The sequence below is a fragment of the Calliopsis andreniformis genome, chromosome 6, assembly GCF_051401765.1.
Source record: "Calliopsis andreniformis isolate RMS-2024a chromosome 6, iyCalAndr_principal, whole genome shotgun sequence".
NCBI classification, from domain to species: domain Eukaryota; kingdom Metazoa; phylum Arthropoda; class Insecta; order Hymenoptera; family Andrenidae; genus Calliopsis; species Calliopsis andreniformis.
The window spans coordinates 22,087,803-22,103,506 of NC_135067.1; the positions used below are offsets into that span (position 1 = coordinate 22,087,803).

The 15,704-nt window shown below is 44.7% G+C and overlaps 2 protein-coding genes across 4 annotated transcripts; one reads left to right on the forward strand and one right to left on the reverse strand.

Moving 5' to 3' along the window:
• Positions 1–1,013: 1,013 nt before the first annotated feature.
• On the reverse strand, positions 1,014–4,459 carry Pygo (pygopus family PHD finger). 2 transcript variants are annotated; one of them, XM_076380247.1, is made up of 5 exons: positions 4,164–4,458; positions 3,221–3,518; positions 2,122–3,141; positions 1,901–2,046; positions 1,014–1,813 (listed from the first exon to the last, which is right to left on the reverse strand). In XM_076380247.1, the coding sequence occupies exons 2-5, from the start codon at positions 3,434–3,436 to the stop codon at positions 1,693–1,695; spliced, it is 1,503 nt and encodes a 500-aa protein (XP_076236362.1). In that variant the 5' UTR covers positions 3,437–3,518; positions 4,164–4,458; the 3' UTR covers positions 1,014–1,692. The 2 variants fall into 2 exon arrangements, with proteins under 2 accessions (XP_076236362.1, XP_076236363.1); XM_076380248.1 differs by having other exon boundaries at positions 1,700–1,813; positions 1,892–2,046; positions 4,164–4,459.
• A 4,970-nt stretch (positions 4,460–9,429) lies between these two features.
• Positions 9,430–14,501, forward strand: Csp2 (chemosensory protein 2). 2 transcript variants are annotated; one of them, XM_076380267.1, is made up of 3 exons: positions 9,430–9,579; positions 13,525–13,714; positions 14,192–14,501. In XM_076380267.1, exons 1-3 carry the CDS (start codon positions 9,562–9,564, stop codon positions 14,335–14,337), a joined length of 354 nt encoding a protein of 117 aa, XP_076236382.1. In that variant the 5' UTR covers positions 9,430–9,561; the 3' UTR covers positions 14,338–14,501. The 2 variants fall into 2 exon arrangements, with proteins under 2 accessions (XP_076236382.1, XP_076236381.1); XM_076380266.1 differs by lacking the exon at positions 9,430–9,579 and adding an exon at positions 12,114–12,335 and having other exon boundaries at positions 14,192–14,380.
• The last annotated feature ends 1,203 nt before the right edge of the window (positions 14,502–15,704 follow it).

Sequence of the window (15,704 nt, forward strand, 5' to 3'; positions counted from 1 at the left end):
GGCGTCAAATAGTAAAACGATAACTGGCTATATTTCATATATATATACGTGTATATATATAGATACATATATATATATATATATTTATATATATATATAAAAAACTATACAATCCGTGGACTCGTTAATTTTGCGTTAGCTGCCGACGGAATTTAGCCCACCTTCTCTACCTAAACTTCCCCCCTCCCCCCTTTTTTCTACTGCGTGTTAATTGTTTACGTCGATAATACTTCGTTCTTTCACGATATATCTTTACATTATTACTGACATCGATGGTCTGATAGATGTGACGATTAAATTGGAATCGGTGATGAGAAAGGGTGTGTATGCAATGTAACGTATGTATGCGTGTGTATGTACGTGCACAGAGATTTTGTTACTGTAACTAAATATGAGATTCCAGGAGATATATATTTACTAAATATTTTGAGCTTAGATTCGTCTTCACTATTAATTACGAATCTGTTATCAGGTTATGAGAAACATTCTGTTGAGAAAAAATGAATATGCAAAAAATATAGGCGCGCCACTGCTTCTTCACACTTTCCTCTATACTTTCGTTCTTGTAGTAAACAGTTCCACGTTTTTTCGGCATAGAATTCAATGACATCGCGTGTTTCTTTAAACACCGTTTTGACTAATCCATTTATCGTGTGATTGTTGATTAAAAGTCCCTGAAAATTATCAGTCCAATTAATTCCTGCTGTTTTACTCTCAAGAATGCGCAGAGTGATGATACAAAATACTTCGATGTGATAATTTAATTAGATGAAGAAGTGGATTTAGGAATTTCGATAGTCGATGGTACATATTGAACATTTACATTAAAATATCGCGTTATGAGAACAATTTACATTGTGAAATTCACATTACTTTGTTTTGAAGTAGATGTGTACTCGCAATATTGTTTCCTTTTTCAAAAGTACCACATAGATCCTTCGGATTCCCTTGGTTAACGTGACGAGCCTGATGACAAATGGCAACGACATAAATAGAAATTACTTATGAAATAATACACGTTTGTAATTATTTGTGATTATTAATTACAGTTTATCAGGAACGTTTACCCGAACCTAAACGAAACAAACAGAATATACTCGCTTCTTATTCATGTGCATTTCCAACAGCATCCACCGTTCATCACATATATATGTATTATCTTATACAAGATTACCATCCCATTTCAAATTAAATGCGGTTAACAATAAGAAATCGAACGAGGATTTTCGACGTGCATATACTTCTCAATATTTAAAAAAATTTTTTGTTATAGATTCAATATAAAACGTGTATGTCTTTTAAATTTACCGTTTACGTACTCCACGTTAAAACGACAATGAAAAACAACTTAACGCGTCTGAAATTTCAAATTCAAGTTATAAATAAATTTTCAAACGGACGAATCCACTTGTCATGAACAGACTCAAAATTTAGTTTAACTTTCGAACATATGTTGCTTCTGCCATCTCATTCATCAATACGACTCATGATACCCTAATATTTCAACAAGTTAAAGCTAAGATATTAACAAACAGCGCATGTTTATATTATACGCACGATTTCGCACGTGCACCAATGTATGCCGTATGTGTATATGTGAGTGTGCAATCGCACGCGCATATGTGCGTGTACAAGGTGTAAACGCTAACAAAGAGTCACTCGTGCGTCGCATATACGACGGGTCAAGAAGTGTTATGGTTTAAATTTGACCAAAGGTATGTTTTTCGACTGCAAGCACTTATCACAAACCCATTCTGCGTAAACTTCTGCTGTTAGTAACTGAAAGGCGGTTTCCGATAATCCTGTGCACCCCCTGGAACCAAGTGATCACAGATATATGTTAGCAGCACATTATATACGCGATATTTACGTATAAAAACAAAAAACATACAAAGTTTACCTGTGAAACCAAAAATTACAACCAGACTCACAAAGAATTGCCTGATCGTTGTCGTGCACTTCTTTGTGACATACTCCGCAAGGATATATAGGCGGAGCATTAGGATTTTGTGGGTTAAATACCATTGGCTGATCTGGAGGATATATCTGTAATAATAAAAAAATGTATGTTAACACTGCGCGTTAACGTGATATGTAGATATTAGTAGAAAGTATAGGTACCTTTCCTGCAGAAACTGGCATAGGTTTTGGTCCCATTCCTGGTGGGCCTTGAAAGCCATGAGGTGGCATGGAACCTCCCATGTTAATTGGATGACCCATTGGTGGACCACCACCCATATTACTAGACATTGTGCCCATTGGGCCAGCCATGTGGCTCATTTGATTATGATGACTGATACTCATATTAGACATATTGTTCATAGGTGGTCCTCCCATGTTCATGTTATTTATTTGATTTGGACCACTCATATTCATGTTATTGGATACCATAGAATTCATGGTTGTCATAGGTCCATTTATGGGCCTCCCTAAATTATTAAGATTATTTCCCATATGATTAGGATGCGGCTGAGATCCATTGTGTCCCAGTGGACTGTTTACATTGTTCATAGACGGTCCATTCAGAGGGCTGTTAGGTGGTATATGACTATTAATGTTATTCATATTCATAGGTCCATTAGGCATGTGATTGGATCCTCCCATTGTGTTCATAGGTGATCCTAATGGACCACCCATAGGACTTCCCATACTGTGGCCCATGTTATTCATTGGACTACCCATTGGACCACTATTCATATTATTCATCGGACTACCCATAGGTGGGCCACTGAGTTGAGAATTTCCCATGTGGCTCATGTTCATGTGATTGTTCATGGTATTCATTGGGCCAGGTGGCATGTTTGGTCCCATGTTATTCATTGGACTCATACCACCTATTGGTGCATGGTTCATAGGAGACATGGCTCCCATGTGGTTCATATGATTCGTCATGGGTGAGTTTCCCATTGGACTCATACTACCCATGTTGTGAGGCATCATAGGACTCATTCCACCTATTGAAGTCAACGGACTCATGCCTCTCATGGGTGGTCCACCCATGTGGTGAGGATGGTGTGGATGCATATGAGGTGGTCCAGCATGCATCATTGGAGTTTGAGTGGTCTGGGGGGGTGTATCATCAAAAGGGTTACTTGCCACTATTGTATCTCCATACCCTGTTAAAGGTGGAGGTAGTAAATCCTGGAAAGAGACTTTTTATAAGTAACAATAGAATGGAACATAGCCATTTATCCTAGGAAGTCATGATAAATAAAATTACCTGCACTGTTGGAGGTTGTTGAGGAGGTGGCTGTGCAACATTTGCATTTGTACGCCTTTTTTTCTTGGGATTAGCACCAGCAGGTGGTGGTGGTGGAGGATGAGGGTGAGCAGAAGACTCAGGATGTGGGGCACTAGGACCCATATTCACACCCATACCCATACCCCCCAAAGGCATCCTTGCAAAGGGTGGCATGCCTGCAATATTGTGGCTCATCTCCCTCGTTCGATTCCTTTATTTTAACATGCCGTATCAGCACTTCAATAAATTTTGGTGGTAAGTATTTACTGCTGTTCCACTGGTATGTTCAAAGGTAAAAAACATATTATATTATAACTGTATTTCATATATATTTTTATGTATATAAAAAAAACAAAGATTACACAATAATTAAATAACTACAAAATGAATGTCTGAAAAATATAACAAAAAGTTCCTATACCATAAATAATGTCAAACTTGTTTCATACAATCAGCTAATTACAATATATGCCATTAAAGAAAATTATAATTTGCAAATACATATGTGCATTGGTCGAACGTTTCACCATTATTATTTTCGAGGGTATATTTATAATCTTACGTTTGGAGTTGCATACATGTTGCAAGGGAATATATATATGATTGGAGTTACTATATTTGCGTGTATGTGAATATAAATAAGGAATATTTAGGTAGGCTTTTCAAAAATAACGATCGTACGAGTAAAAATAACGCATGATTCTGAACGACAGCACGTTCGAAGCGATAAAAGTGACGTAAAAAAAATAGGCAACCCCTCGGAAAGAGAGCAAAATAAAATCCGCCGATGCCAGTTTCTCAGACCAACCTAACCTACACATTTTTCGAAACCATTTACACTTCTACCCTTGGAAAAGTCGTACGGGGTGCAAGATCGAAAAGGAACGTCTGTTAAGAAAATAAAAATGATGGCTGCACTTACCAGCGCATTATAATTGGCAAGATATCGATGTATACATGGCTTTCCCGTTTTTTCGGCAGCGACCAACACCATTGAATTGTGTCGTGCGCCTAGCTGGCTTTAACTACTCGATCAACGCGGTTTCTCGTTCCTCGCGTCTCCACTTCACCAGTCACATATTTTACGATGGCACGGACGTATTTCACATTCACGAATGCACGAAAAGAGCACGGTAAACACTAGCGAGATGTCAAAAGTATACGGAGCAAGGAAGCGCACGCCAGTCTTTCAGGTCGCCATTGTCGCGTTACGCGTGTCCCTGTAGTTGTATTGTTCGCGTCAGAATATTGCACGGTGCATCGTGCAGATGGCGCTACCAAAGGTATTCCTGCACTGATCCATATATACAAGATACTGTAGGTGGCTTCTGACCATAGAAAACCTCTGTGAGCACTTCAGTAGCGCCATCTTCAAGCATAAACCCTATTTCGCCATCTGAGGGGAGTCACTGGTACTAAGGTTTTTAATTCAAATGCATATTTCTCATGCAAAATTGGAAAAATTACGTGAAAGTATTATGCAAAGCACTAGATAAAAGTCATTAGATGAAATTTGAAAATTTTTAGGAAATAGTGGAATGCGAATATAATAGTGTAATATAATGCAATAGGAAAATGTAACAAGAAATAGACTAAGCTCTAGGAGATGAGAAAGTTCAGGCGGCTAATTCACAAAGCGAACATTTTCAATTTAGGCGAGAGGTAGAGGACGGAAGTTCGTCCAAGATAGAGCAGTTTAGTTTAGGACACACGTTACTTAGGCAGTGCCATTACGCGCGACTGAAATTCTCTCTCCTTCCGTTCTCCCTTTCTCTCAACTTCCGTACGTTATATCTTCCATCTGCATTTAGGATCTTGGAGTTGTCCCTGTAACCTCAGAGTAGGGTCTGTACCCGTCACTTTAATTATTTGAGTTACATTAGCAAGTTAGCTACGGTTTAACAACTGGAAAATAGGTTTCACGCAATATCTACCGCGGGCAGTTGCCTTCTAGCTACTGGTAATATAGTTCGCGTAATCATCGTACTGTCATGTCGTCGTATAGTCTACGACTTATTCAAAGAAAGAATGTACATAAAACAAGAAAAAGTAGTAGCGCTAGCCCATAAAGAATTTAATACCATTGTTGTGTTTGTACTCTATGGGGCTGAATAGGCAAAAAAAAAAATGATACCGCAGCAATTGCGCGCGGGCCTCGTAAAATTTGAGAGTATCATATCCGTGCAGAGCTACGTATTTCAGACCAATACATAACGAGAAGGCAAGTATCGTAAATCAGAAATGCAAGAGAGAAGAAACTGGCACGAGTAATCGGTGGCGAAAAGGTAAGGCACCGCGGAGAACGAAGAAGGAGAAGGATTGCGAAAGGAAAGGGAGATTAAAAGAGAAGAAGGACGAAGGACAAAGGACTGGAAGTCGGTCGTGTCAGTGCGATGTAGCAATCGAACAGGGACGCAAATAGGTTCCACAAATAGCGGCGTTCCCCAAACAAACACGGCATGCCAATCAATCTGCCGCGTACACACGCGTGCTCTGAATAAGAATGGCCGATTTGCGCGAATCATAAAAAGAAGAAATCACCGATTAGTGCCCCGTTGAGAGAATGCACCGAAAGAGCTGCACCGTGACCTATAACTTTATTTGCTATTCAACTTTATCGCAGCGAGATGCGTCCTCCTTGAATCGAGGATCTATTCCCCTGGATGTATGTTGAAAGTGAACACGAAAGAAAAATATAAAGTAGAAGAGTGTTGAGGAAAGAGGAGGAGAACTGAGGACTAAGATGAGGAGCACTCTGAAGAATGGATGAGGGATCAGAGGACAATCCTCCATATGGGGGTGGTAAGGGATAGGGGTCAGGACGCAGAGACATGTCCTGTCTCATGAGTGACAATTTTATCTTCCCTTCCTTTGAGCATAAGAATTCTTATTTATTCGTGAATAGCATAATTCAAGTGAAGTAAATCGATAGTAGCGAGTGTTCAATGAACAGAAATCGAGCAAGCTGAATCAATTTTTATGCATAATCCCTCCACGTCACTATGCATCGGTCGCATTCGATTGGCACTGGAAGCATTGCAAAACGCAGTTCTCGCGCGATTCAATCAATACCAGGGTCGAGGCCCGTGGAAGACGGCAAACTTGGTCGAACAATCAAAGCAACCAGTTGAATTCGATCTTAGAGCTCCCGGGCTATGTCCCCAGCGCTGCTGTAATCTGTTGCAGAATCCGTTTGAAATCCTTAAAACAGAATTTAATGGGACAATGCGCATGAAAGTTCGCTACGCGCTATTGATAACCCCATGGAAGGATTCATGAGCTGGTTATCTTTGAGCGGCCAGATGTTCCTCTGCCGAGCGTTTCTTATCTTTGCAAGCGCATAACGCAACGTTTACGACACAATATTTCTCGTGTTTCGAATACATCGCCCGTGTATAATTAAAAGCTCCGCTTTTTCATTTTTAACTCTACTCTCTTCAAGTATGTCTTCCAGCTGCTCCGAGGACAGCGTTGCGGTTAGATGTGTAATAGTTACACAATATTTTTCATGTATAGAATCTTGCATTCAGCGTGCACAGCATGGAACTAAAAATAAGTTGGAGTTGCCAGTCGACTGCGTGGAGAAACGTCGGAGTGCAGAGGGTTAAGCGCTCTGAGCGTTTGTTGGGTCTCCAGAACCTCAGACACGACTACGCGACGACTTGTCAGCGTGGTGTAAACGTGCCCTTAGGCTATCGCGAGCGTCCGCCTCTTATCGTGTCTTATTCTCGAGGTGAACGGCCGAGCGTCTCGTTTCCGGGAACCGAGGCTACACTGTATCCATTCAACAGCGACAAATCCACCTTTTCCCACTTTCTCTCGCGTACGCGAGCGTAACGTGTTCTCGTGAACTTTCACCTTGGGATTTCCAGTTTGGGCCGGATTGTAGCCGCCGCACAGTCAAAGTAGCTCCTCTAAATTTTGTTTAACCAGCTTGTGGGAACTCGATGCACAGGTGGACTAGAAACAGGGCGGTAGAATAGGGCGGTAAATAGAGGTATCGAGTGAAAATACCGTCTAACATAAAAAGATAATAAAACACTCGTACAGTCGAAGTTTTTTAAACTAACACGATGTCAGTGGCCTACATTCACCACTGTCGTTTCGAAGCAATCAAGAGTAACGTCACATCGGAGAGGAAGTCGTGTCGCCGGTCAGGCCTTTTTATTCTATTGCTTGGTAATTCGGAAATTACGAACGCGTGACGCATCCTCACGTGGGAAGCGATCACTGCGTGTTGGTCTGGACGGAGTTAATCTACTGCGAGTCGCGGTGGAATTTCACTCGCGATGGTCGCGTCGTTGGACGCGCTTAAACGGCGGCGGAGCAAGAGAAAGTGAAAGAACAACGGCACGTAAAGTTGCTGCAATTAGATCGAAATGAGCGTAACTGCGTCACTGCTGCGAGGAGGAAAACGGTGTACAGTGAAATTTATATCCTCGCCTGGGGACACTGTCGTACCACGAGCCAGTGGACGGATTACTCGAATTTTCCCGAAAGAGATTAACCTTCGCGAAAGGGCTGAGACAAGACTGTTCCTTCCGCGTCTGTAATCTAGCGACCAGGTAGCTTCGTTGATCCGCCTCTCCGTAAATTTATCTGCCAGCGAAGGATTTACTGCCGTGCTGGAATATTATCGAACACGCGTTCGCTCCGAAATCCTTCGTCCCAATTTTCCCGTGAATTTCGGTTTCCATTTCCGTGGTGCGATGTCCAGCCGTTCCAGATGGCTGAACTAACTCTAACGCTCGTGTAGGGAGAGAACGTTCACGCGATTCGCGTCGTTCCCTCTGTTGTGTCGCTTCGAAACGCACCTTCGTTTTCCGCCCTTCCCGCTATTGACGAGAGGGACGAAGGGCCGAAGAAGCAAGGACCCATTTCGACTTTCCATGGCCTTGCGCGGAATCAACGGATGAACTAGCCGCGAGGCGAAATCAACCGTCGCGGAATCGCGCGACGTGACCAACAGGACAATGAGCCATATCAATCCTTTATTTTTCTTCTCCCGCCCCCTCCGTCACCCTTGTCCACCTCGACGGGAGGACGAATTCGTTCCGTTCGAACGATCGAATCGCCTCGAAAACGATCGGCTATTCAAACGGCTCTCAACAGCGAGTCGGCGAAAAAAGGAAAAAGGGGAGCGCAACGGGGCCAATGACGGAGAAGTGGGTAGTCGGGGGATGGAAAAATAAAATGGCGAGAAATAAAAATAGCGAAGGAAAAAGCGAGAGCGTAGGGGATCGGTGAACGCATCGACAAGGAATTCCCTTGACACCGCAAAAGCTTCGAGCTGCCGGGTCGAAAGTAGATCGACGAGTCCGGCCCGTGTAATCTTTATCGATACAAGGCACGATTTTCCCCCAGCCGCTTCGTTTCGTTCCGTTTCGAACCTTCCCTCGTCTCGTTCTCATCGTTTGTTCTCCATCGGTCACTTCTCGCCCCCTTCCCCCTTCTCCCTCTCTCATCCTCACTCTTTCTACCCCCAGCCGTCTACCCTTTGGCGAACAGTTTAATCGTATTTCACGGCAGATCACCTCGCAATTCTTTTTGCCGTTTTTTTTTTTCACCAAACCAATTCGATGGCTGTTATCGTCGGGGACAGGCACACACGGTCGGGCGCGAGAACGCACCGAATCGTCGACCGCCCATTAAATCCGTCGCGGTTTTATCGAAATTTCTTTTCCTCTGTTGTCTGCGCCTCTTCCACCGTTTCGACGGAAGAACAATGGTCTATCTCTGTAGATTAAAGGAAAAGAATAAAAAGAGAAAAGAAAGGCAGAATTAGTTTCCGTTTAACAGGCTGGAAGATCTGTCGTCGAAAGGTTAAGTATCGGGAGGGGGCCGAATCGCGAACAGCGAAACGCATCGGTAGCTGGCCAAAGAAAGTGCAACGGTGCAAAGAAAGGTCGGCGAGAGCGAAGGGGAGAAAAGTGCAACCTGCACGGCGCACACTCACGCACGTCTCAGGTTCCCCTACCCGGGCATCGGACTGCTGCACCAAGAGGTGTTTGGAGACGGAGAACTGCCGGTATATATCATCACGTCGTCGCCCGCCACACACACTTTCGTATTTATCGAGAGAAGAAGGGGAGGAAAGGCCACGGACACGTACCTTCGGGCCAGTGCGTTTCGAGATTTCGTGGTGAGAGGACACCGAGCAACCGATTTCCCGCTCTCTCTACGCGACGTTTAACTCTGCGCGAACCATTCTCGCTCGCAGCTCGCTCTTCACCTTTTCCCTTTTTTCTTCACCGCCCCGACATTTCCCACGGTCATTCGCCCGAGGAGCAGAACGATTCCGCGCACGAAGAACCCTCGACATGGCTCCAACGATCAAGGTGAGTGACGAACGTGCAACAGGTAGATACACACGCACGCTATGTACACGTACGCGGGGTGATTTAAAGTTTCGGAGTATCCGGAGGGGTGTCTCTCCGTCTTGCCGCCCTCTTCCCTTGTCCCCGTGTGACTGGGACCAATTTGCCGTTCTCCTGCGCGACCAGGGAATTCGATACCGTGGTCGAACGCGGTGAATACATAGAAAACCAGCCAGAGAATCGGTGTTCCTTGTAGCACCGTCTCTCGGGCACATTTTCGTAAAGAGATTTCGGGTTAGCTACGATGGCAATTCACGCCTCAAATCTAATTTCATCTCTAGATAATGTAAAGGTACCTCGAAACTCCGTGTATTATACTTGACTTCTTAGGGAAATTTACCAAAGTTGACTACTTGTTTCTTACTGCACACTGGGTATTTTACCGAGGTAAGGGAAACTTTTTCGCTTTCTCAGTTTCTAATTCAAAATCCCCAGAATTTCTATTCCGAACGACAGGTGTTGAAGGGCTAAAAAGGATCTAGCGAATATATTCAAAAGCGACATGCTTGGTGCCTATTCGAATAGCTATAGAAATTTTGCTCAACCTGAACAATTTCCAGCGGCACGATCGAAAGCGTCATAACATTGTCGTATCGCGATAGAACGTTTATAGAGCGTAACAGTCCGGATTAAGTTGCGCGCTTCCTAAAGCGGTGAACATTCTCGGAGAAAAGCTGGCACTCGAGCGGTGTCGAAGCGAGGCGCTTCTTTCCGCGTTCGCGGTGGTTGGCGACGCGTTCGACGCGCTGCTGGATAATCCCCGCGATATTGAAGAGCCAATAAACGAGAACAGGCAACGAATTCGCAGTCGTCCCGTCGAAAAGAGGATATCGGCTGGCGATATTCCGCGCCAGACAAGTAACCGCTTTCCCAACGAAATTCTATGCGTTTTTCAGCCGACTGCAGCGTGTTTATTTTCCTGTCGCGGAAACAGAGAATCGCGAGGAGGAAGAAACGAATCGATTCTTCGTATTTTCTTGTTCGTCAGCCTTCTAGAAAAAGTTATTAAATTCCGTGGCACGTAGCTCGGTTCCACTCGAACGATCGAAATACAGCCTTTATCGACGGCGTCGCAACGTCATAACTCATGCGTGTTGTAATCGTTCGCTTACATATACGGCACGCAAACGGTCGCTGCGTAGAATAACAAATCGATCGGAACGATTTCTTCGTCTATGAGCAGGGTAGACGTGGAAGTTCTTGGAATTAAAAAGTGCAACGTTTCGTAACAACACACACCACCGAACAAATCACTACAGTCGAACCTTGATTATTTCCTCAGCGATGGCTTCCATATTTTATACAGATTCCCATTTCTTGACTCCACTTGGGAAAATTCCTCTAAACAATTCTTCACTGATTATTTATTCAGAAAACACAAGCTTTTTAACGATGCTTTGTCACCTGGCAAAAGCGCAATCCTTTCCAAGCAAAAATACGCCAGCGTTGAGAGATTAACCGAACCTCGGTTATCGGCAATTTCTGTTCTACTGCACCTACTCGTAATCACAGGGTCCTCTGATCGCTCGAAGTCGTCATCCATTTCTGGCGTCGACGATATCGAAACACGATTCACCAACCTATGTAATTATTGTCCGTCGGTTGCGAGTCGATAACTAGACGATTGTAAATTAATTTAATAACTGCGAACAGCGCGGCGGCTGGGCCGGCTGTACGCGAACAATAAATTATTATTTATCGTGTTGGGGTGTAGTGGGTCGCTTGGGTCGGCCGGCCGATAACTATAACGGAACATTACGGCTGAAATGGCACGAGTTTTCCGCGTATCCCGTTTAACTGGTAAATTATCATTCATAGACTCTGACGTAAATTAACGGGGCACGCGTAGCTCCGACGGGGGAGTATATGGTCGAGAGAGGAACCGTCAGCGTCTCACTCGGACGTAATAATCCAGGACGTTATGGTTACTATCGTAACAGCCAACGTGACAGCAATAAAATCTATATCACGCCCATTTGCCATTCAACCCGACCAATAATTCTTATAATCCACGTCGATTTGCGGAAGTAAGCGGTTTGCGTGCACGTAACCGAGCTCGCAACCAATCCACAAATCATTCTGGAGCGGCTGTATACAGCGCTATGGTGATTTACAGAACGACGCGATTATTAGCACCCCTCGGGGAAAATCGAATCCTCGCGAAAGTAAAGCTGACGAGGAACGAGATCGTCCCGCGCGCGGATTGGACAGTTTTCGAGGGAAGCCGCGACTTATTCGACTTTCAAAGTTCAAGAGTCGAAGGAAAATGTCACGAGCCCTTCAGCTCTGTGGAAAATCGAAACAACTCGATAGTTAGGGATGATACTACAGAATCGAGAGGTCGAGCGGGGAAGCTAAAATTCAACTTGGAAATATCAGTCACAGAGCAACGGGGGAAAGGATGAAAAAGTAGAAGATCGGTATCGCGTGCATACTGTTCTACCGACGTTCCGCGAAAGTATGCTCATTCGTCAAGCAGCTGCGGTTTAATTCAACCTATTTCCTGTGCAAAGTCCACTACTGGCCATGTAGCTCCATAGCTTTTGAACGACGAACAAGCAATCGGTCTGCTCGGGGGCGAAGTCGAGGTCGCTGTGAAAAAGCATCGGGCGTACGTGATGTACGACAAAGGCTCGGCGCAATAGATGCTTCCAACGCGGAGATTTAAAAGATGCTCGGTCAGTGACGAGGCCAATTTACGTTGCTCTGGGAACCAGGTAATTCTTCAAACTTCGTTTCGTTTTGTCGCGGCGCTATTCCCACAACGCCACCCTGTGAAACAATTTCCTCCTTTTCCTTGGCGCGAAAGTACGCTCGAGTTTCCAGCTCGCGACACGAATTCCAAAGCGAGCCGCGTTAGCCGCTGCAGGAAAATACGTTTAGGATCTCTACTTGACGCTTTCGCTGCCCCTTTGTTTCGATTGCCCCTTTGCCTGGGCGACGGGAGCTTGCACAGTCGTGCGTTCTTGAAGAAATGCGTCGGCAAAGGAAAAAGGCCGAGGGAGGGTAATTCAAAAGGAAGCCCTTAGTTAGTCGGCGTACATAGCGCAGGTAACTGCAAGGAAACATGGAACGGAAGCGTGTCGAAGCGGCGTGGCGTGCCGCCGGCTCGGGCCATGAGAGGCAAACAAACGGAGGTTGTAGGGACGCGCATGCCATCGTTACTCACGGTGGTTGTTGCTTGTTTAGCTATGTTAGCTTTGCCCTGCTTCCTCTGGCTCTGCGTTTAGCCGCTGTCTAATGCTGGTTCCTCCTTATCCCCTTTTCCTCTTACGCCACGCACTCGAGCGTTGCGACCTTTACCTTTGGACGCTACAATTGCCGATTCGGCCATTGTCCTTCTCGTCTACCTGTTAACTGTGCCCCTCTTGCGTTCGTATCTAATTTTCTCGCCAACGTTGGAAACTTCGGGTCTCGATTTCGACGGAGTTCGTTTGAGCAGCTACTAACACGGTTAAGTGGAAGGAATATGTATAGGTGCATCTAATTTACTTTGCTTGCGCGCGCTCCGTCGAGCATTTGAAATTTTCGAAGCGACTGAAGAAACGCTGGAGGGGCTCCGAGCCATGTGTATAAATTTAGGGCTTTCAATTTGCGACGCGTCTTATCGTGCCGGATAAGCGTCGTTGACGACCGTTCATCCCAGGCTTTTGTTAACTGCTTGATGCGTGGTAGATGCTCGGTCCCTTTAACATGAATATCTATTTACATAAAGCGAGTTGTTTTGTCGGGACATACGGTCCTGAATAATATCTTGTTGCTACTATATTGTCTTGATGCTGCTACGCTATTGTGCTCTTGATTACCTCGTGGTTTACTGCTGTCCCAATATTTGTGCTCCCTTTTCTTAGATATCAATAGAAATCAAGGTTCTCTCCATTTACACTGTCTCGAACGATGTTTCAGCTTCTGTTTGTCGCTTGTACTCTGCTGGTCTGCGCGACTGCGGCAGAGACGGAAAAAGGAGAAGCCGGAAGATCCCGGGTCTCTGACGAACAACTGAACGCGGCCCTGAGCGATCAGCGCTACCTGAGACGACAGCTTAAGTGCGCCCTAGGACAGGCTCCCTGCGACCCCGTTGGAAGACGTTTAAAAGGTACGTGCGCCATGTTGTAATTCCGCTGGGATATAACGCGCGATCCGTGCACAAGATTAAAATAACGTACACGTTCTTTGTGAGCGAAGGCTGTTGACATTTGCAATTACCCGCGCCTCGGCTTGCGCGTTAGTCTCGTTCGTTGGTACGTTCAAACGTAGTTCTGATTATTATTTTCGAGAAATTATAAGAAAACAAAGTCGAAGAAAGGAAAGTAGTTGGAAAGCGTAACGCAGAGAGGGAGAGGGGGGGGACGAGCAGCTATTCTGTTCGATTCAAAGGATAAACTGATCTCCGGCAGAGTTAACCCCATTTTGTGGGAAACTCCGAGGGAGGTCGGAATGGCGAGTCATCGAATTGCTTAGATCGGATTTATACCCGTATTTCGAGGGGCGCGTGTTTCCTTCGAAGACTTTGCCGATAAATTTCTATAAAGTTACCGGCAGAATTCGATTTAACCCGGTCGTTGTTATCCAGGTTTAGCACCGCTGGTTTTGAGAGGCTCCTGCCCGCAATGTAGCCCCGAGGAAACACGACAGATCAAGAAGGTCCTTTCACACATTCAGCGGACCTATCCGAAGGAATGGTCGAGGATAGTGCAGCAGTATGCCGGTGTTGTGTGAGGTGGCAGATAATGGGGGCAGCTGAGAGGAAAACGACGGTGTTGGATGCGCGTCGATAAAAAGGGAGGAGCTGCTGACATGGAGAATAAGGACGATCAAGGCTAATCCACTTAGAACAGCTGCTCGGTCGATCGTGTGTTTGCCACCGTCGTTGCTCGTTAACATCCAGAGGTTCTACATATTTTCTACCTACGTTCCAAGTGGGGTGTCGAGGGGAAGTCTCTCATTCACCCCCGCAACGCGTTATACCGAAGAAACCAGTGACCTTTTTTATCATCTACACTTTTACCCCCGTCCAGTATTGTTAATCACTGCGTGCAGTATTTTATATGATGTAATAATATATACAGAGTAATAAAGTTTGTTATCCTATACATGATACAGAATCGAAAGTCCCTTCCGCGATTATATCAAATAAATGTCCCAGTACTTGGACACTAACGCTAATTTTATTTCATTTTAAGCTGAAATTCTAATGTACGTAATAAAAAAGCAAAAAATAGTACGTTCAGCTACTAGAGCGTTATTAAAGGTTGTCTTCCATACTGGGACATTTCACATCCTAAGTGCCCACGTATTGGGATTTTCAAGAGTAAGGACCCGTTCTGATCGAATCTTACTCACGAAACGAGGAACTTGAAATCCAAAATAAAGGGAATTGGAGGAATAAGCAGGGGAAACGATCGTCTGCGACTGTGACGTCAGAAGCGAGGACAGTAATAACGGCGGATGCAAGTAGAGGGAAAGTAATAAGCCGGATTCATATTTTATATTTTATTCCCGCGTCTCGGCTGGTTTCAATTTCCCTGTATTACAATAGACAGCTTTGGTCCCGTAAACTATGCGAGAAACTTTATGCCAGCGTATCGTTTTATAGCGACTGAATTCTCCTAGTGATGACGGTTCCGCGAATATTTCTCTATACCTCTGCTTCCTGTTTACTCGCCTAGACGTGTCACGATACTAGGAGTTTCGCTTTCTACGAGCTTGTTACGCAACGATTGCGCCGCGCGTTTTTCCCCATGCGACACGTGGCTCGCATACGACATCAAGAACACTTCAGCGATTCGAGTCGCCATCGCGAAACGCAACTAGTTGCTGGAGGGCAGACCTTTGAGTCCACTAGCTTCTGATCAGCCACGCTAAAGGAACCTGTTTCACAGACGTCATTTTTTTCGAAAGGCAGCGTTTTCCACAGAGCTTTGAGTATTATCAACTGTAAATCGTAAGCTGATAGAAACGTCAAAGCGTGTCACCATTAGCATGGTTGGCTCTGTCAACGATTAATAACGATCAACAAGTTGCTAATTATTTGGAGTATAATTAACAATATATTCTAGAACCAACTATCCATAGGATCTCGTACC